A 21496-nucleotide genomic window follows, 5' to 3' on the forward strand; every position below is an offset into this window, starting at 1 on the left:
CTGTGTGGCAACAACTTTTACTCCCGCTATGGTAGGTGCTTCCGTTTTCGATGTTTCCGGTTTTAAATTGGATTTATTACCCGCGAGGCCAAGTTAAATTCGTTTTAGACTCAAAGTAAATTTCATATATATCATACATATAGTCCCTACACAGAATTTTAATTACTTAGTTGACGGCGTTAATGTTACTTTCTTTAAAATTTTTTGCATGCGTTCTTTTTGTCTTATATTTATCAGAAACTATATTTATTATAACTATTTGTATGTTTTTTTTTTAAATAAAAGTTCTAATATTTTTCTTGATCATAGCAAAAAATAATCTTAAGACTCTCTTAAACTTATTCTTCAAGTTCGTTTTTTTTATATTGTATTATCGAAATATTTTATATTAAATACATATACATAATTATTACATTATTATTATTTTGTATTATTATAATTATTTTTTGTATTATTATAATTTCGTGTTTTGTGAATTTTATTTTAACTTTTACTGTCAGTAATGCTTGGTAACCATAATGATAATATCGCGGGAGATACAGTCGATTTGTAACGCACGTGGGTCGCGGGTCGCTCCTGAATGATGATAATTGCTGCAAAAAGATCAACGTACTCGAAGAAGCGCATGTCAGATTATATTAAGACGCAATGATTTGATTTTTTGCGGCTTGACGTACGCAATGCATTTACATTTTAATTCGCATTTTTCGAGAGTTCACGCTCTCTCACTTCGACTCACGTTTTATTGCGGAAAGATCTAAAAAGTTTGGTCGGTTTCGTCTTTGTAGTTGAGGACTAGCGCAGATATCGACCATCGTTTCTCTCAATTCAGAAGACAAGTTGTTGAAAAATTCACTACCTCGTTTCTTGTAACACCCTCCGTTTTAACTGAGTCTAAATTTCAATCTTCTACTCGTGATTACGATTGAGTGTCACCGGCAGTTGTGTAATTCTCGCGCACTTTGATAACATTTTCTTTTTTTTTGTTTTTTTTTTGGAAAAAATTTTTGCCTTTTCTAATCAAGGATAACTTCTAACGAAGACGACCCCGCGGATGTCGAAGTACGACTGCTCAAAGTCACTCTCGAGAGGAAATCGTACCGTTTATTTCGAGGCCCCACCCCGCACACATTGTTTTCACGCTCAGCTTCGGCAAGACGAATTAGGTGATGCCCATAATTTTTTCTATACGTATGGTGCATGTTAAGTTCTGAGTTCTCCATTCGAATCGTCCGTTTCTACGCTGACTATATCAAACAATGATGGTATTATACAACCATAGGCCAAATATGTAGCGATAGACTGAAATATAATCCGTTTGCATTGTTTGGATTTGTTCAAAATATAATTTATCGGTCTACATTCTTTCATATTTTTCTTCTATCATAATCAGAAAATATTTTAAATCGTTTTGAAATAAGATTTTTAATCACAATTTTATAAATAACCTATTTTTTGTAAAAAAAGTTCTAAAGATATTTTTTTGTATTCTTAATTTTATTTTATTTATATTAAATATGAAAATTCTATAAGTAAAAAATGTTTTAATAAAGAAAAAATAAAAATAAAAATTACATATATAAAAATTAAAATGTATATTTATTATTATTGATCGTATAACTTATGTTAATGTTTTTTGAGTAAAAAGTCGGTACCAAATTTATGGATTTTGAAAATTTTGAACTCCAATAAAAACTTAATTTTTTATTTAATTTTACAAAATTTTATGTCAGGAGGGAAATAAGTTAATAAATAATTAATTTTAAGACTAAAATACAAGAATACAGCAATTTTGGAACAAAGAATTGACAAATAGTCTGCGTAAATCTGATGCTACTTCAGTCTCATCTGTATTCGACTCACACGCAGTTAGGTTTGCATTTCATTAACATATCACGTATCCTACATTGGATGCATCGGGATGCGATACCTGACGTCTTCGTAAAAAATTTGTGAAAGATACAAACACATGTGCGTCGAAAAAATATTCTCTATTTATATTATGATAAATATTATATAATTATGCAATATGTGAAATGTTTTTCAAAATTTATACATAATACTATAATATTTTATCAATTTTATTTTTATTTATTTACAACAGTTATTTCCGAATTAACTTTTTATTAGAAATTGATTTATTATATTTTTTCTCTTAAATTAATTATTTTAGTTTCAAAATTAATTATTTATTAACTTATTGATTTGTTATTTTTTTTTCTTAAGCACTTAAAGTTATCATCACGACTGAAAAAATTAGATAATATCGGAAGATAATTACCGAAATATTCGGCGCTCCGTTTGGCGTAATAATCTTCCGCTTTTATTCTCATTTTCACTTCACTATTAAAATCTATGCACTCATCGATTCCATCCATTCATCTCGAATCACCAAAGAGAAGTATTTATTATCTACAGTTGAAGTTAATGATCACTCAATGATTGATTCGTTGAGACGCTCATGTTAAAAAACATAAATTAAATTGAGTATAAGAGTTTAAAATTTTATATAAATAACATTTTTTAATATAAAAAATATTAAAAATATGTTTTAATAAAAAAACACGAAAGAGAGAGAGAAAGAGAGAGAGAGAGATATTATTTCTTTGGATTTGCGAGATTAAATTCATCAATTTTTTATGCCGATATTTAGTTGAAAAATTAAAAAGAAAAGAGTATACGGGAGTTGACAAGGGTAAAACCGATCTGTAGCGTAAGGCACGATAGAACTGAGCTGACATTCGAATATTTCTCGAGGATACCCGACCATCGCGTCGCGACGTTCATGCCTGGCGCAGGCGCGTCGCTAAGACAGCATCGCTCGTAGCAAGAGATCTTTTCTGGATCCACGTGGCGATTCATTGATCATTATTATACCGATGAAATCAACCAAAAGCTTTTTATAATTATAAGAACATAATTTTTAAAATTATCGCGCAGAATTTACCAAAGCGTGTCCCGTGGCTAAACGTAAATCGTATTTTTAACATTTCTTATGTCCTGTATATTTGTCCATTTCTTAAATTAAATTATATAAAGATTTATATTACTTAATAGAATAATTATAAATAGTTTAAAATAAAAATCTTTTATTAATAATTATTTAATTTTAAATAATGATTAACTGAAATAGGAAGAATTTTTTTTATCTGTAAAGTTTATCTGCAAAAGACTTTCAACATTTTTATTGTTCGTTTATCCTGGATCTCATAGTTTTCTAAAAGTGGAGTTGTAAAACAGGGGGTCCATTCAGTGATGAATCGAAATTCCACTGGCATAACGAAGCTTTTAAAGAAAGTGCTGGTCATTTATCAAATCTTTTATTTTCATTACCCTTTAATCACTACCCTAAATCACTATCATTCTAGTCAATGATTAATCATTTTTTACTATATGTATATATATTTGATGATTTTTTAATAATAAAATTAAACAAGTATTTTTATTTGAAAAGAAAGTATTTTATTTCGTGTATCATTCTTTCGACTATCATTAATCTATTGCTTTTTTTGCAATTGAGCTAGGCTCTCTCCCTTGCAAATACATATTGATTTTTAACTATAAATTACATATGGAAAAATATTTTTAAGACATTCTATACATATATATTTTTTAATATAGTGCTTGAAAAAAATTATTATATATATAATATAAAATTACAATATTTTATATTAATTCATTTATTTTTAGTACATGTTGCATATTTAACCGCATATTTAACCGCACATTTGATACAGAAATTAGGCTGCTTCAATTAATCAGATTAGAAGAGGAGACTGAGTCATTCGACCCCTTGGACAAGGGAATAATAATCTTCTTGGCTGTCTCTTGAGGTTCACGAGAGCAGTTCCCCGTATCTTACTCGAGGCAACTATCTTTATCGCACTTGCATATCACGTTGGACACGGTCCATTGATACGTTAAGACTAGGCCAGACAATCTCATTCTAAATCTGACGAAACTAGAGAATTAAAATTTTCTTTAGCTATCTTTTGTGGTTATCTATAGAACGTTTTGTAACGTTGATGTTATAAAGAAGAAAAAATTCAGATTAATTAGTATTAGCTATAATAGCTACGATAACACATTACGCGATCCGTGCAAGTCGAAAGGGCAGAAAATGATGTTTCTATTGAATCAAAAGATCGAGTTATCTAATAATATTTAACAGACTATTTATGAGTGCATTTATCCCACCGACCCTAGAAATAACAATGTGAAAGAACGAATGTTGAGGATATTTCTGTCGCGGGAAACACGACGGATATTGCGGGAATGCAAAACGGGTAAGAAATCGCTTATATACGCCAACGCACATAACGGTTGCATTCGGTACATATGTGCTGTTTATAAATTTCTTGGAGGGACAGAAGAGAGATGATAAGTCGGCGGCGTTTATAGGTTCTCCACTTTCTCGGAAATCTTGGCTGACAAGAGAATCATTAGCCATTACGGAGAATAATGACCGATAAAGTTTTTTTGTTGTGACTACAATTTGCGATTTATATAGGACGTTCCAAATTCGCCGAGCTATCTTTTATTTATGGGTTTGTACTGGAGTAAATTTTTCTTTATCAAAAATATTGAGGGATGGATAATTTCTAAGTTAAAAGTAATGAAAATTAAATAAAAATCTTAGTTTTTACGGAAGATACTTGCGCGCATCAGATTAATAAATACATTAATAGAGAAAAGTGAAACGACAAGAATACAATTTCAATTTGTGGTCAGGGATAATAAGCTATTCTTCTCGGATTCTGCTGCATCATTGTTTTGGACCATACCAAGTCTATTGAAAGATTAAATCTCAGTAAGCTCATTAGAACTTCTTAGAAATCCTCTCTCAAATATCCTATAAGCTAGATATATTCGGCGCCAGAATGATTCAGACATTTCTTGTTTCTATAGATAATCTCTTCAAATTTACCTCTGTAAAGAAAGAAAATTATTTTAATGCTATTGTTGTAAGACATCAATATTGCACCCTTGAAGACTTTGAAAAATGTTTTTTTTTTTTAAAGTAATTTCTTATAATTTATAAATTATTCATATCTTTCGATATTTCTATTAAAGAAAAATTTACGCTGAAAGATTCGCATGGATAAAGAGTGTCTTTAAGGAAGAAATTTATTTGAAAGTAATTTTAAGGTTTCTTTCCTTTTTTACTTGAATGCGAGAAGTCTCTCATAAGAGTATGATTCGTAGATATAACTGTCATGCCGCGACATGCTATGATATTTTTTCTTAAAGCAAATAGTGTCTCGCTATCTAACGAAACGCGTATTTCATTTTAAGCTACACAAGATAAATATATTCCATCCATATTGCCTCTCAGTCTCTGTCATATTTTCGACAACATAACAGAAAATTATCTCAGATGGTTAGTCTCAAAATGTTAAAGTGAAATATTTTTAATATATCTTACTGTATTTAAATGTCGTATTTAAAACACAAAATATAATAAAAAATAAGATTTAAAATTAGATTAAAATAAGATTAAAATTAGATTTTAATTATTACTGTTTAAAAAAATTAAATAATAAAAAAGAAACATAATATCATCGGATACTACGAAAGCCGACAGAAAAATGTTTAGAATCTTACAATAAAATACGATGACGATGTGTCTTCTTCAATCTTCCATATATAAATTTAATATTCAATAAGATGAAAGTATTTTTTCAGGTTTCTTTAATTTTTATTATTTTCAAAGGATTATGAATGTATGAGAAGAAAGATTACGAAGCTATTTATTGCATTATCATAAGTGCACATGTATACGTACATTATATTACCGATACATCTTGTAAACAACGTTACTTAAATGAAACAGTAACTCAGATTTATAGATCCTGTTATATGCAAAATATCACAGGTAGAAATTTTTTATGAATTTTCATTTCATGCGGTGTTCTAGAAGAAAAATTTCTTGAAAATAAAAAATTGATTAGATTAGATGTGAATTGGTTAAGTTAGAAACGATTAAGGAATTTGGTTTTTTTTAAATTATAAATTAGACTGTATATCTTTTTATCTCGCAAAGATATAAAAATCGTATTACTTCTTTTTTTGTGCAGGACATCAATAATGGATCTATATTATATAATAATGATAGTCTGATTCTTATTTCAATTATTTTAGTAAAAAAAGTAAAAATTAATATAATATGTACAATGGAGTTCGAGAGAAAATTCATTTGGCAATATCGAGTACATATATCTAGTTCAACGATTAATGCAGTTCAGTCTATTTGTGGACGATCCATGGGATCGATAAGCGAGAGAGAATTGTCGAAGAGAAGCGGACACGCGACTTTTGGTTCGCTGGATAAATCGTAGTTATACCGGACATCGCGTATTGACCAATCAAAGCTCGTTTATGTACTTGATGGTTGTTCCAACTCCGATCGCGGCTCTCGAATCCCTTTTTGAGCACGAATCTAAATTGACGATTCGAATCAAGCAAAATCAATACGTATTTTCGTGAGAAAAATTTTCATTGATCTTCCAAATTAAAACAAGTTACATTAATAGTTTTTAAACCTTTTCGATTTTAGGCATTATTTTAATAATTTTGATGTTTCTAAAAAATTATAAAAATAGTTTTTTATTGGCCTATAACTTGATGTCATAATCTAATTTGATTATGACGCGATATTAACAACCTCATTTATTTCAACTTAATATTTTTAAATATTTACACTAAATTTATAATTAATTCACACTAATTTTTTGTTAAATTAAATAATTTTAATAAATGATTTATTATATAACAAATTATTAATAAACGACATATATAATTTTATATTTTGACACAACTATTTGAAAAAGTCATTTATATAAATTTTAATATTTTTTATTAATTCTACTAATCTTTTTTTTTATCATAACATGAATATTTGAAAAATCTTAAAATATTTCATATATCGGGACTGAAAGATGTAAGCAACTAGCTGTTGCGAGCTTTTCATTAGTTTACATAAGCTTCGTTTTACTCCGGTTTCTGGATAAAATCTCAGAGCGTAAACATTTATAGCATGGGTAAATATCGAAGCGGAAGAATATCCCTTTCTTTTTCCGGATGTTTTTGTCGTTCCTTTTATGGTGACGTGCATGACTGCTTCCATGATAATCCATAGTAAATCCGAACAAAGTAGAAGCACGCATGGATGCAAGTGGAACGCGGTTCAATATGCACAGACTCGACTACTAATTAATTACTCTGTTATAATTCAAACGCAACCTCAACACAATTTTAGAACTCGTAGTTCGAGAGGAAGAATAATTAATAACGTTTAATTGCACAAAAATACCTTATTATTTCTACGTGCTTATTAAAAATTGAGATCAACAAAATTGTGGTAAATCCTTTTCAAGACCGCGATATTGCTTATTAAAATGTGCTACATAATCTTTTTCAATGAGAAAGATTTTTCATCCTTTATTATATCCTTTCGACAAATATATAATAAATCAAATAAAGAACAATTTGACTAGTTGAGTAGTTAAAACTGGCTGCCCTTAATTCTATCTGGCGTTTCTCGATTTATTATTACGTTGGGGAGATCGAGGTGCCTCACGGAAACTAACTGTCAGCGCCGGAAGCGCTAGATCTGTGCTGGTGTAACACCAGGAAGTACGACCGGTAAATAATATGAGGATAGAATCGAACATGCAGACAGAATGCTTAATCCCGCGGTTACTGACCTCCGTCTTTCAGTAGATTTATGTGAGCTCGGTTTATCGCTCGACGTACCCAGTTTGTTGATATCGTGCTGCAAGTTGATCTTTTTAACATACTCATTTCCGTAGATTTACTCAAATAGAAGTAATATACGTTGCATAACCTGATTCTCGTTTTCTTATACAGTATAAAGTGATTCGTATTACCGATGGTAAGTCAATAGATAATTCTATATAAAAAAAATAAGATAAAAACAAAAAAATAAAGTCATTTTGTTGACTTTGTCTAAAGGAAATCAATGAAATAACTCATAAGGGTTTTTTTTTACTAATAATATTGACTAACGTTTCCCAATGTCCGTTTGTAACTGCAAGGCAAGATGTGATTTTCCTTCTGGAATGGTCTTTTCTCCAAACGGGAGGGAAGAATTTATGGCATGGGGGAACCGTATTCTTTCGATAAAGCCGTAGGATGTGCGCCAATACAACCGTCTGCAACCTCGTGTCAACATATGGACGGATATTTCCGTTTCGTGTTGGCAACGACACACTGCGCGACGCTTGTAACGGAAGACACGTGAAAACACATTCCGAAACGAATCTAAACTTCACAAACACAGTCGGTTATCTATCCTCCGCACTTTCCACGACGCATCGTAAACGACAGATTTATTGAAAGAACAAATTAACGTTCAATCGTTTATGGATGAATTGCCCTCGTGGGATATTTGCGCAAAATGTTATTTCTCGAAAGCATACAACGCTTGCTGATACAACTTTCGAGAGTGTAGCCGTAGAAAACAATTTTACAGAGATGAATTTTAATTATTCCTCTTGCGCGAAAAAAGTTTCTTTATATTCAGAACTTTTTATCTTTATATCTTTATATCTTTTAAGAATAGTTCGAATATTATATTTAATTCGTTAATAATAAGTAGATACACAAAAAAATTCTCGACCGGATGTACTGATGTGGCCTAGTTGTAAAGTCAATTAATGGAGATAAAGAAGATGATTGTTGATCACAGAGCTTTGTCTTACTTATTTATACATATTTTATTACGCCGGTATCGCAGATGGAATTGTTAATTTTGACTGTTGCGTGAATATTTACAATTCATTTCCGGTTGTAATTAAAGCGCGGCCGGATGCTGGTTGAGATCATATTTTCGCTGTTAAATGCACATGTGCTACAACCTCGCCCGCTTGACTTTCTTAATTAAGAGACGGCTCAGTGGCTCATACTTTTATTTTTTATACTATGTTCTTCTCTCCTAATCAAAATATTAATCCTTAATAATTATTATAAAGTTTTGTAAACTTTTTATATTGCACAACATGATTCGTTAAAATTAATATATTTACAGTGGAATAATGTAAATCGCATCTACTTTCCTTAAGTTTTCTTTAATATATTAATATTTAGTATTTAATATAAAATTAATATATTTACGGTGGAATAATGTAAATCGCATCTACTTTCCTTAAGTTTTCTTTAATATATTAATATTTAGTATTTAATATAAAATTAATATATTTACGGTGGAATAATGTAAATCGCATCTACTTTCCTTAAGTTTTCTGTAATATATTAATATTTAGTATTTAATACATTTAGGTTTTTCATTCTATCATATTTTGCTATTAAACTTTGAGAAAATTAAGTTTATTGGGATTTAAATGAATAATGAGATTTTTTGTTTTATTGCTGTTTAAAAGCTTGGTTTGTAAATTTATACAAGTTTATACTTGCTTATTTATTACAAAATATATAATGTCATTTATTACAAAGTTAAGGTCTCGACTTGTTAGAAGAATAGAAAGTTTTATATGCATTGGAAAATTCTTTGCTCACGTAAATTTTGGAGTTTCATTATTGCGTGTGTGTCGACCGGCACGATCGACCATTGGAAAACAACGAAGTTGTTCGCCGAATACTAAAGATTTTAAACTTCCGGGGCGGACTTCATCTGACTTGTGTGCGCGTTCATCTGCGAACCGATCCCGGATTTTATCCGTTACGTGATCGCAAGATCGCCGGATATCCTTTATAGGCTATTTATGTTAACTTCACTTTGAATTTTAAAGGCAAATTGAATTAACTAATAAAGTAATTTATACTAACGTCGCGATATCTTAAAATAAAATATATCCGATTAAATTATTAATAACATAATCGCGTTCTTTTTTTACATTTTCTGAATACAATTTGAAAGTTAGTATAAGTATAAATAGATTTGTAGTATATTAGGTTGTGAATAATTTTTATAATAGAAAAATCTTCTTTATAAGAAATTTTTTATTTTGTCTAAAATATTAACAAGTTACCTACTTATTGAAATAATATTTTCTGTAATATTAATTTTTTCATTGAGTTAAAGATTTGTGCTGGATATTAATAGAAAGTTAAGATTGACTAATGAAATCAATTTAAAGATAATTTTATTCTTTTCATATATAGAGGTACTTAGCTCTTTTATAAAAGTTGTTCAATAAATTCAGCACTGTCTACAATTGTCACTTCGCAGCGCCGTAATTAAAGCCAGAGTGATCCAAAAGTGTCATATGAATAGAAATTGGAGAACAATCGATAGAACGATCGAAATTGTATCGCAGTGCTCCGACTTTTATAACACAGCAGGCGTGATTTGCGCCTTTATGCGGGCGTGCGGCAAATGGAACGTGGGAATGCGAGAACTCTTCAAGCGAGTGCGCTAGCTTTATAGAAATAGCAATCAATGTTCATGATAGAGAAAGAATTCGTGCGACTCGCACAACTTGATGATTTTCTCAGCGATTCTGTGCCATTTGAATATCAAAGGGCGTCTTCGATTGAAGAAAACTACTAGGAAGAGAAATTTATCTGATTATTGCGTAGGAGATTGCTAAAGATAGAATTAAATCTCACAGAGGGATTTGACTTTTCACGATAATGTCAAAAAGCGATAACATTTCCATGTCGAAGTCTAAAGATAGCTACGAATTTTTTATAAGAAATAAAATGTAATAAATTTCAAATGAAACTTGAACTGAAATTGAAATTAAATCGGATATTAAACTTTGTTCTGTTCTAATAATTATAATTCTGACAATCTATAAATAATATCAATATATATTGAATAGAGGTTTAATGATAATGATAGCTTTACGACGAATTGAGATCTACATTTGATTGGTACTCACCCTTATTGGTGCTCTTGTGTCTTCTTCGCTTGGTCCTGTTGCAAGACGGTTGTTTGTCCTTGTTGCAATGTGTACCATCGATATCGTCGAGTGATACTGGAGCTGCCGCTGTATCTGCTTCCAACAGATTTCTGGATCCTCCCGTTTGTCGTTCAGGAGTCATAATATTACCGGATGTCCCTGTTTCTTTTCCGAGAAAAGTGCCGATCGAGTGCCTTCTTCGATTGGCCGTTGTAGAAAGAGTAGAGGAAACATTATAATATCTGCAAAATATTTTCCATTATTCTATAATTTTTCTTTTTTTTAAACATCTATTCTATATTTAGGATATACAGAATGTTTGCAATTTTTATAAATTATTTTTTAACGGCAAATTATTTGATAATAAAACCGAAGAGGTAATGAATAAAACTTGGAGCTTAATTACAAAGATATAAATTAATTATATTAAAATTAGTTAAATCGTTAAATGAAAAAACGACTTCCTTCAACAAAATAAAGTGATAATTGTCTTATTAACCTGGCATCATTCACACCGAAGAAAACTTCCGCGGTATCATCATTGTCGTTGCTGTTATCATCATCGCCATCATTTTGATCTTTGGAATTACTCGCTACACCGCAATAAATCATATCATTAGACAGAAGTTCGCTGGCAGATTTCAAGACTCTTCTGGTCCGGCCTGGATGACGGCGATCCTTCTCGGAGTGCGAATGTGACCTGCGTCGAGAAGACAAGTCAAAATTCGTACTCCTAATAACAAAATGTATACAACTAAATTAAAACACAAATAGCTGAACAAATTAAATTAAATCAATTTAGATTAAATCAAAAAAATTAATTTAAATTAAATTAATTTAGATTGTGTGTCTCGATATTCATGAGAAAAAAAAAATGATTTTTACCTGTGAGGTAAATACGGTGACGGTGGCGCAACATCGGACGGCCTCGGGTCGCCTTTGAGGAACTTTTGCGTACGTTCATGTTCCGCATTCGCGCTCACGGACCGGAAGAGATTGCGGAAGCTCCTCCTTTTGCCGCATCCGGGATTGATCGCGCCGTTCTGCGACAGCATCGGAACGCGCTCCTCCGTTGGTGTTGACGGTGTTGACGTGCCTGTTGCGTTGCCGCGACTCTCATGACGCACGTTAGACGTGAATTCCGAGATCAGGACGCCACTCTGGGATGAAGTCGCCGCACCCATCTTGCAGGTCCTTCGACGAAATAAGGCGGAAAAGCTCCTGGGCGACGTCGGGGATGCCGATGTTGTCGCTTTCGACGACGATGCCCCGCCAGATAGTGAAAAGTACGACGGATTATCTGTAAACATATGTATCGAACGGATCCAGGTCACGACCTTAACTCACGCACTGAATATTTTCTTCTTCGGCCGTTTACGAGGAATTATTAGATCATTGTTGTGATGTGATCTTCGTACATGCTACAGCGCACGCTATGCTAAGGCAAATCGGCGTTGGAAAAAAACATGAGATTTATAAATCCTTATGAGATGTCCACCATTAGCTTATAATTAACACAAGGATTCCATGTGTTCTGTACAATTAATATCGTTATACAATATTAATTAACAAATCTCTCACGTACGCGCGCAATTCTCACTTCGACCGCGTTATCATCAACAGCAAGGGATAATTATTAGTCTAAGTAATTATTTAATTAGTCTAATGTAGCAATGTTGTCTAATGTTCTTTAATGTCTCATTGAATCACAGAATCTGACCTTTGACTCACTCGCACCGCGAATTAGAACCTAAATGAAGATTTATACATTAAATGCCGTATTTTTTTATTTTTTTAATATTGCAAGCCCACCGTTGCAATATCGGTGTCGCACATGTGATTTGTAAAGGAAACGTTCGTTTAATTTGAGATTAAAGTGTCATTTGAAGTGATATTTGCTCTTATTGCGGCCCGAGTTAATGCTACAGCCACGACTAGGCTAATAGCGAGTCCACCTGTGACTGTGGGACTCGCGTTATGTCCATGGGACACCATGGACGAGTCTTGCAACGACCATTGGGTTCGGACATAGTGGGGGGATACATCGGACCGGACGTTGCATTGTTCCCCCACTCGATAAACCGGCAGAAATACACGGTAACTGCGCCGGAAATGCACCTTAATGTGTGAAGTTGAGCCGGTGGGCATTATCCGGATAAATTCTATCTAGTTCGCTATTCGGATAAAATTTTATTTGTTAATCACACTTATTATCTCTCGCCACTAGCATATTCTTTTTTTTCGTCCACATAAACGACGTAAGCCTCAAAATATGAAGTAAAGTGTTTAAAAATATATACGTTTATTTTTCATTTTAATAACTGAAAAATTTTATCGTTAGTATATGAAGAGCAAAGAAATATTCAAATTATATCATTGTTTATTTAAATCATTGTTTACTAAAATATAGCCTCGCATATTTAAATCTGGTAAATATGTGCCGAAATCACATTACGGATTACATTTGCGATTTCGACCAACAAATGTTACGAGCAGGCTACTGTTTGTCTGCGAGTGAAAATGAGAGATGTGAAGGATGCACAATTGTGCGTGAACGACGTGTCTCGCGTGCCGAACACAATTCTGAAATCTGTATGCGATCTCTGCGATCTCCGTTGCGATTGTACCAAGAAAGAATAAGACTCACCGATTGCCATGATGACTTTTTTTTTTTTTATAAAAGGGCTCAGTTGAATGCCAAGGATATCTGTAATATAAAAAATATATTATATTATAATTTATTTTTATATTATTATTGCAGAAATATTTTTCTATCTGACAAGAAGAAAAATTTACGCGAGAACAGTTTAGATAGAAGATATTTTCAAAATTATTCGACAAATAATTTATAACTAGTTCGCGAAGATCTATCTACTTTCCACTGTTTTAACTAAAAATTATTTAATTTTAAAAAGAGATATTCTGTATAACTTCTTCGGCAGATTTCTCTTAAAAATACTTTTTTGGAACCTTCTGCTTTTCAGATACAGATTCCATTCGTACGTTCCCTGCGCGTTTGATCCCGCGGCGCTTGCTATCGAAAACTCGTGCTGAATTTTCGATGAAAGAGCTCGTTATCGCGAATCACCTCTCTCCTAATTCAGAAGATCGCACGCGGGAAAGTGCAAGTGTCCGTCGGACACTTTCATTCATCGCTGAAAATACACGCGAATATTATATTTAGCATGGCGAGAGGCGCGCATTGCGCTCACGGGGGACACGACTCGTTTACACTTGTCTGCAGAAAGGGGTAGAGAACGAAGAAATGGGGGTCGAGTGCAAATACGATTCATTCACGTTACATACACGTGACATTATCACGTTGTCCTCCGCGTATCTCGCATCCGCCGATTATTATCCGCACAATAGATCCACCTATCAAGTTGCTTTACGAGGGAATCTTTCCTTTATGGGAAAAGATTTCTTGCCATGCGCAAGCACGTCGTAATAATTAGAATTCTAGTATCTATTAATTGCGACAATTTATTTTTTTCACTTCAATTATTTCTTCTCTCAAAGTTTACGAACTTCAAAAAGTAAAATTCATAATTTCGATATCTTTAACGTATGTACATACGGAGGTTATTTTCATGTGAAATTATATAGTCTACTTTTCCCCGCGTTTTATTAGACATATATTACAATTATATTTGTCAATTCACGTGATTGTGATTAATGATATTAGTTGGGAGAATCTGTGCCTTTTCTCGAATTTAGTTCAGCAAATATGCGATGCAGCGACAATTTTCTGCTCTCATAGTTGCCGCAACGGTTACTATTTTCGTACGACCAGGAGAGGCAGAACGTGTGCCTGGTAGAGGTACCGATAAATAGAAAGAGGAAGAGAGAGAGAGAGAGAGAGAGGGGGGGGGTGGGGGAGAGAAGAGAAAAGAGAAAAGGATAGCAAGAGATTGAAAGAGAGGGAAATAGGGTGATTGTACCCATGAAAAGTCGAATGTTTTGATATGAACACTTTTTGCCGAATTGTGCGTCTGAAGGAATGAAATATGCGATATATTATGATCAGTATAAGTACATTAATATACAATACTGTGGATTATTAAGATGTAATTATTTTAAAGATATAAAGGCAATAAGTTTTTTATTACGTATCTATAAAATTTAAGAAAAATGGAAATTTTATAATATTCGTTTTTAACAGAGTTAGACATTAATTCGTAATATAGTAAAAAACAACACACGTAAGGAGAACCATTATTAATTGATTATTGCAAAAAAATGTAAATTTTTAAATTAATACAATGGAATATGAAAGAATCGAGATACGGACGGTTAATTATATTACAAACTAATTTACTTATTACATATCGGGAAAGTGATAATAAAAAAGTTAATAAAAATTATAGATTGCCGGATCGGAAGATACAGTTAATTGCATTTTACAGCCTGTTTATTCTGAAAAAGAGATCATTTTAAACGGAAATAATATATTACATTAATGGTTGGTACGCGTGTGGGTAGCGACGTACCTCGCAAATAAGAAATCTATTAAGCATGACGATACTTTTTATCTCCATTGTTCCTCGTATCGATCGCTTCACCCAAACTTACTCCGCAGATATTCCGTGTCTTCGTAAAATACGCATCTTGCGTTAAATATCGCATTCACTTCGACTCACAAAATTGTCGAAAGTACCCGATTGGCTTGTCATAATTTTGCGGAAAGTCGAACGCGCACCGGTTCCAAAGTTGAACGCGTTTTCCCGAACAAATCACGCACATTCGTTGCTATTAATAGAGGCCTGTTCCTGCGACCGTCGCGGTGCACGCCGCGCAGCGTCGCGTCTTGCATCTGCACCTGCAGCGACGCATGGTCCGATAAAAAGAAGCCTGTATCCGGCGATGTGCACGTGCCCCTGTAAACGCGCACATGTGCGGCACACGCTATATCCAGAATGCAGCGCGTTGTTCGAGACTATAAAGATGCAGCTTTTAACGCGAGCACAATCGGGGAGGCTCTCTTGCTCGGAAAAACGACTCGACTCTCCCTTTGCTTACCTTTTCACCTCTAATTCATCCCGTCGTTATTGTTACTTCTTGAACGCTTTTCGTCTTTTAAGGGAAAGACAAATTTACTTGCTATACAAGATTGTTTCTGATAATTCCTGAGATAGTAAAGCGAGGGAAAATATGTAAGAAAATTATGTACGTGGATGGATGGAAGGAGAAAATTATTGTTGATCTGAGATATATCTATACTTAAAAATTGGAACTTTTGGAAAACGATTCTTATTTAAAATCATTCAAGTTTACGTTCCTTTTCTTGATTTCATTTCATTAAAACAATCTTTGAGGGTTTCCAGTTTTGTAAGATATCAGTCTATATCAATCGACATAGTTATTAAACAAATTGATATAAAATGGCTTGTTAATCATAACATATCGTTAAATGTTAAATAATAAAAAGAAATAGTAAAAAGATAGAAGAGATACATTTTAATATACACTACATCTATATGTACTATCCAAATAATATACACTATATCTATATGTATTTACCAAATATACTGTATGTATAGATTGGTTTATATATCACTAATGAAAATATCCGTTTGTATAAAAGCCGTTATCTACAGGTCCTGAAAATATTCATTGTAGAAATGTGAAGTGAAAATGGTCGGTATAAAAGTAGAATTTTCGTGAGACAGATTTACTCCTTCGACGTAAATCAATTTTGCATAGTACGCTGGAGAGTACGAGTATGCAAATATAAGTCTAATCGATTTATCACGCGACTTACAAACTCACCTTCAATGTTTCATCGTTAATACAGCCTTTCATTATTCAATTTTCATTTGTTCTATAATTAAGATGACTCTCGAGAAGCGATATTTAAAAGAGAAGATATTTTATAATGAGCTTCAAGCCATGTTAGTTTGACACTATCGAATAAACGATGTATCATTCATAAGACCAATTCCTATTTGTTTCTTCTTGTTTTTCTTCTGAATTGCATATAACCCGTAATATCTTCTTTGCATAGCTTATCTGTGTTTTATAATCTGTAATTATTTCACGCATCTTTATATACTCTTTTTCAGATCTTTAATATTCTCCACACAAAAAATGTCTCGTCATATATTTCTTTACGAAACAAAATATTTCTTTACGATGATTGCAGAGTTAAGCGATCTTATTCATTGATCAGGGTAAGACAGCCTGATTACAAATTGTACACAAATTATTTCATTTGCTGGGACGATCGGTATTTGCAGGCTTAAAGTGTTTTTCATTGCATGCGAACGTATTCGCGTCCGTTCGACACTTAATTAACATAGTCAGTTATGATTCACGAGATCACTGACGACGATCGATCATCAAGATCTTGATGCTGGTCTATTCGATCGTGCGGCAATTAATATAGAAACATTATGATAGCAGCTCTCTCTTCTTCTTCACGTTTCAGGCACTGTTATCACCTCTGTCGTAGCCATATCGCGAAGAGGAGATCGCCGGAAACGATCTCGTGGTCTTTTCCGGGACTTTTCAGTTATCACTTAGGGATTCGAAGGTTTCGACCCTGTCAGGGTCATGCTCGGTCAGAAATCGTGCACGGGTACTGCACAACACTTCATGAAGCACTGACAAGCCAGGCCAGGAGGGAGCTCCATCGTCGGTGCTACCATATGATTGCTCGCTCCCTTGCTCGCTCGCTCGCTCGCTTCGCGTTCTCCTTCTCTTCTTCACTGCCACCACCCACGCATCTGGCAATAGTGCGAAGGAACGCCCATACTTCGTACGAAACGTTATTTCGGGATAGACAAGGACGGCAAAACTGAGACGCCGAAGGACGGTTCGTCAACGGTAAAGAAAAACGAATTCACGTGCGTCTTGACCATCCTCGCGTGAACTTTTCCCTGGTATTTGAAAGCAAAAATTCAGCAAAATTTCAGACCACGATTGTAGAATTTGTACAATACGCTATATATTCATTTGTCATCAATAACGTTTTGCCGTATTGATTTATCGAGGTATGAACTACAGAGATATGAAATGTAGAGCTATCACGCAACGTATATAAAAAAATTAATAAAATTTTTTAAAATTAATTTCTTATTTTTTCCTTGGAATATTGAAAAAAGAAAAATAATAGCTGAGGCAGTCTTTCTGGAAAAACAGATTAGCGCGTGTTTCTCCTAAAATTGATATAAGGAAGGTTTCATTTCTTCTTCCGATAAGAGTTCAATAACATCTTTCCTTAAAAGATATCATCGTTCAATGGTCAACAGTTGAGAAAGAACATGAATAATTTTGTGATACTTACAAAACATACGTACATGGGTGTGCTCTCTCAGTGTGCTCTAGGTGCTTACCTTAATTTCTATTCAGGTAAGAATAGCGCCACGCGTGCACGCTTGCGTGTCTGTCACGCATATGCGTGCGGAAGCCGAGCGGAGCGTGTATTTCCTGCCCTTGGAAAGCGTACACATCTTCTTGAGCAGCGAAAGGGTTCGACCCTTTCGACACATTTCTCGCAGCCGTGTCTCGTAATCCTTTCAGTGATTACCCTACCGTAACTCGTGCTCGATTTAACTTGCGACGCAAGGAACGCGTGCTGCAGCATTTTCATCGGATCTATAATCAAATTAATGATATTCATAAAGCCGGAAATTAATTCCGCAATTGCCGCGATCTTCTGCTAGCAAGAGTCAAGCTTCATACCGTCGATTTATAAGCTCGTGTTCGTGGAAAAAAAAAATCTGAAATCCTTCAAACGGAAAAAAAAATTTTTTTTCAATTGACACATATATTTTTTTTCGTTGGCAATATTTGCTACTTTATTAAGAGATATTTTCATTCCGTTCATGGAGGAATTGTAAATCGAGAAAAAAAATTGTCACAAAAAACTTTTCCTAAATTTGACCATTTTACTTTTGAGCAACTTTAGGTATTAAATAACTAGCTTCATGATACAAGCGCCTGACACGTGTCGGCCAAATGGTTATACGTTTCTTCAAACTATTGAATGCTGCCTACTTCTTTTTCTTTTTCACATTATATTCATTGTGCATTGAATTTTGATGATAAGGCCTGCGCAACTTGAGATATATATATATATAAAAAAAAAACACAATGCGACCATCTCGCGAAAAAATATTGATTAAATACATAAAGATTTATTTGTAAATAAACATTAAAATAAACATTATTTAAAATTATTTCTTATTTTTGCCTATGTAAAATTGCTGAACTTTATCATTTATCGTTAGCTGCAGAGAATGCACCGGAGAGTTTGAAAAAGTAACATTAGTAGTTGTAAATGAAAGTGCCGGCGACTGTTTTGTCGTATTCATGCAGAAGCAAGAATGCATAATTGATCCATACATTCATTCACGTTTCGACGCGTCTCTCCCGTTTGCCTCTTCTTGCGATTCTTCAAAGAATTTGAATTTCCAATCAAGTTTCCCCGCGTCGACAAACATTCGTGCTTAGCGTGTCCCGCATATAAATCGAATTTCTTTGGGTGACAAATATATAAATAGTAGAAAAAAAAAAATATATATATATACGACAATCTGTCAGACAGTAGTAATATATTTAATATTCTTATATTTCTCTATAACAAATTAAAGTCATGCGATTCAGTGCAGCGTTGGTGAGATATGGCTCGCTACTTCCACTGGCTCGATGACGTTCGATAATACTCAATCTCAATGAACAACAATTGGTTCTCGATTATAGAAATATCAGAGAATGAATAAGTCGCACTACTTAATCTCGCTTCCACGGTCGGTAAAGTAGCAATATGCATGTAGAGGTTCAAGGTTATTTAACCGCGAGTGAAAGCCGCGAGTCTCCAGAGTCTTGCGGAGCTCAATGTTTCATGGTACTCCTTGCAACGCGTACAACCGCGTGTACTCCGAAGCGAAACGTTACCTGCTGTCTCGTTGCGGAGGATCGGGACTGGTCTTCGTGTCCGTAAGTGCTCCTCCACAATCTTCCACGCACAGCTTCTCGAAAGAAGAAGCGATTTTTGTAGAACGATGACCGTTAGTCTCAAAAGCCATCTCAAGACTCTCAGCGATAACGGTGCTTACGTAAGAGCAAATACATGATCGTTATGTTGTCGGCATCATTTATTGACAAGCATTGATAAACGCGTTTTATTCCGATGTCGATTTGGTATTTAAAATGGTGCTTGAACAAATATGCGTGCATTAATGTAATTTCCTGGGATTCTCTCCGTCTCACTTTCTCTCTTTCTCCCTCTTTCTCATGAAAATATGGAGGTAAAAAATTATTAATTAAATTTCTCATACCACACATTTTTTTTAATGCTATATTAAATAAAAGTTCCTGGAAGTCTTTCTCTACCGGCAATACTAATATCGCAATGATAGCTTTCACGGAACGGCAACGTAATATATTGCGGTTTATAATAAAGCAGTAAAGATAATCTTTCAGAGGTAATTGATGTATTGGAAAACAGTTTTAGAAATTTTAAAAACTTTCGACGAAGAATGACGCAATGGACAACTGCGATTGTACGTTCGTAGAGTTTATAATTACTTTTTTTCAAATTTATGCATTTTACTCGCTCTACGAAATGACCTTCGCTCTGCGGATAGCTAGGTGCGTGGCGCAAGAGAAGGCGTAGAATTAAATCGCACTCTTAACTCAATATCAAGAGGAAAATGAGTTTTGCTTTATATCCTTCGAAGTTCTGGTTCGAAGAAACTGGGTAGCGAGAAGCCTTATTTCAATGTACATTGAGCAAAAGATTCCACAGTTTCTCGCGGTAATTTTATTGCTTCTCTAACGTTATAATTGTGTATAATAAGTACGACCGGGAAACTTGCTCGGGAAAAATATCGAAAAATATTTTAATTTAGTTCGATATTTGTAGATTTCAAAGAATGGGATATGAATTCGAATAATTAATTATATATAAAGATTTTAAAGGGGATAAATATGTGATTTTAGTTTCTCTCTTTTTGAGATAAGGCGAATACGGGAATAGCAAGGGTGAATAGCAAGCCGCAACTGCGCAATGGTGCGAATTGCGTGTTTTGTAACGAGGGTGCCGGCTCGGGATGGCGAGTACGCAGTCGCGCGGGATTCCCCGGGAATCGGGTCTTTCCGGGTCTGCGACACGGTTTTCCCTTGACTCGGTTCACTTTGGCGTCCGAGGTAGTCGACAACGCGACAGCGACGTTCACGGACTAACTTGTTCGCTCTCGCAACAGGTGACGGAATCCTCGACTGACTGGGTTTAAAAAGCGACAAGAGATCTTCAACGAGAAGTCCGGGTAGCGGCTGCGACCTTTTTTTTCGCGTGCAAACGCCCTCGTGGAATCTCTAAGGGAGTAGGGTGGTAATAGAGCGTCAGGGGATTTCGGAAGGAGTCGCGAAATGAGTGTCGAGGACGCCATCAATTACTCTCCCAGCGAGGAGGAGGACTATTACGCTCTGTTATCTTGCGACGAGTCTTCCACGGTGAGACCTAGCATGTTGAAAGGAATTTTTATTACGCCTTATGAAATCTGTGTCTCTGTTCTGGACTTATCGCTATAGTGCAACACACACACACACACACGCACGCACGCACGCACGCACGCACGCACGCACACACGCACGCACGCACGCAC

General features: G+C 34.2%; 2 protein-coding genes across 7 annotated transcripts in view; one reads left to right on the forward strand and one right to left on the reverse strand.

The window, feature by feature from the left end:
- Positions 1-17474, reverse strand: part of LOC108745561 (phosphoinositide 3-kinase adapter protein 1) — a 24571-nt gene extending 7097 nt beyond the window's left edge. Inside the window, exons 1-5 of one of the 2 annotated variants that reach the window (XM_018481776.1) lie at positions 16656-17474; positions 13534-13593; positions 11772-12186; positions 11386-11619; positions 10866-11128 (exon numbers count right to left, since the gene is read on the reverse strand). In XM_018481776.1, the coding sequence (XP_018337278.1) occupies positions 10866-11128; positions 11386-11619; positions 11772-12186; positions 13534-13543 (922 nt within the window). In that variant the 5' untranslated portion in view covers positions 13544-13593; positions 16656-17474. Of the gene's footprint in view, positions 1-10865; positions 11129-11385; positions 11620-11771; positions 12197-13533; positions 13594-16655 lie in introns of those variants that run through there. The other variant, XM_018481777.1, reaches the window with a different exon arrangement.
- Positions 17475-19707: 2233 nt separating this feature from the next.
- The window catches only part of LOC108745563 (J domain-containing protein), a 13329-nt gene continuing 11540 nt past the window's right edge, over positions 19708-21496 (forward strand). For 3 of the 5 annotated variants that reach the window (XM_018481782.1, XM_018481778.1, XM_018481783.1), the window contains exon 1: positions 21016-21344. In XM_018481782.1, the coding sequence (XP_018337284.1) occupies positions 21261-21344 (84 nt within the window). In that variant the 5' untranslated portion in view covers positions 21016-21260. Of the gene's footprint in view, positions 19827-21014; positions 21345-21496 lie in introns of those variants that run through there. The other 2 variants (XM_018481779.1, XM_018481780.1) reach the window with 2 other exon arrangements.

This window comes from Trachymyrmex septentrionalis, unplaced genomic scaffold (genome assembly GCF_001594115.1).
Source record: "Trachymyrmex septentrionalis isolate Tsep2-gDNA-1 unplaced genomic scaffold, Tsep1.0 scaffold14, whole genome shotgun sequence".
In the NCBI taxonomy this organism is placed as follows: Eukaryota; Metazoa; Arthropoda; class Insecta; order Hymenoptera; family Formicidae; genus Trachymyrmex; species Trachymyrmex septentrionalis.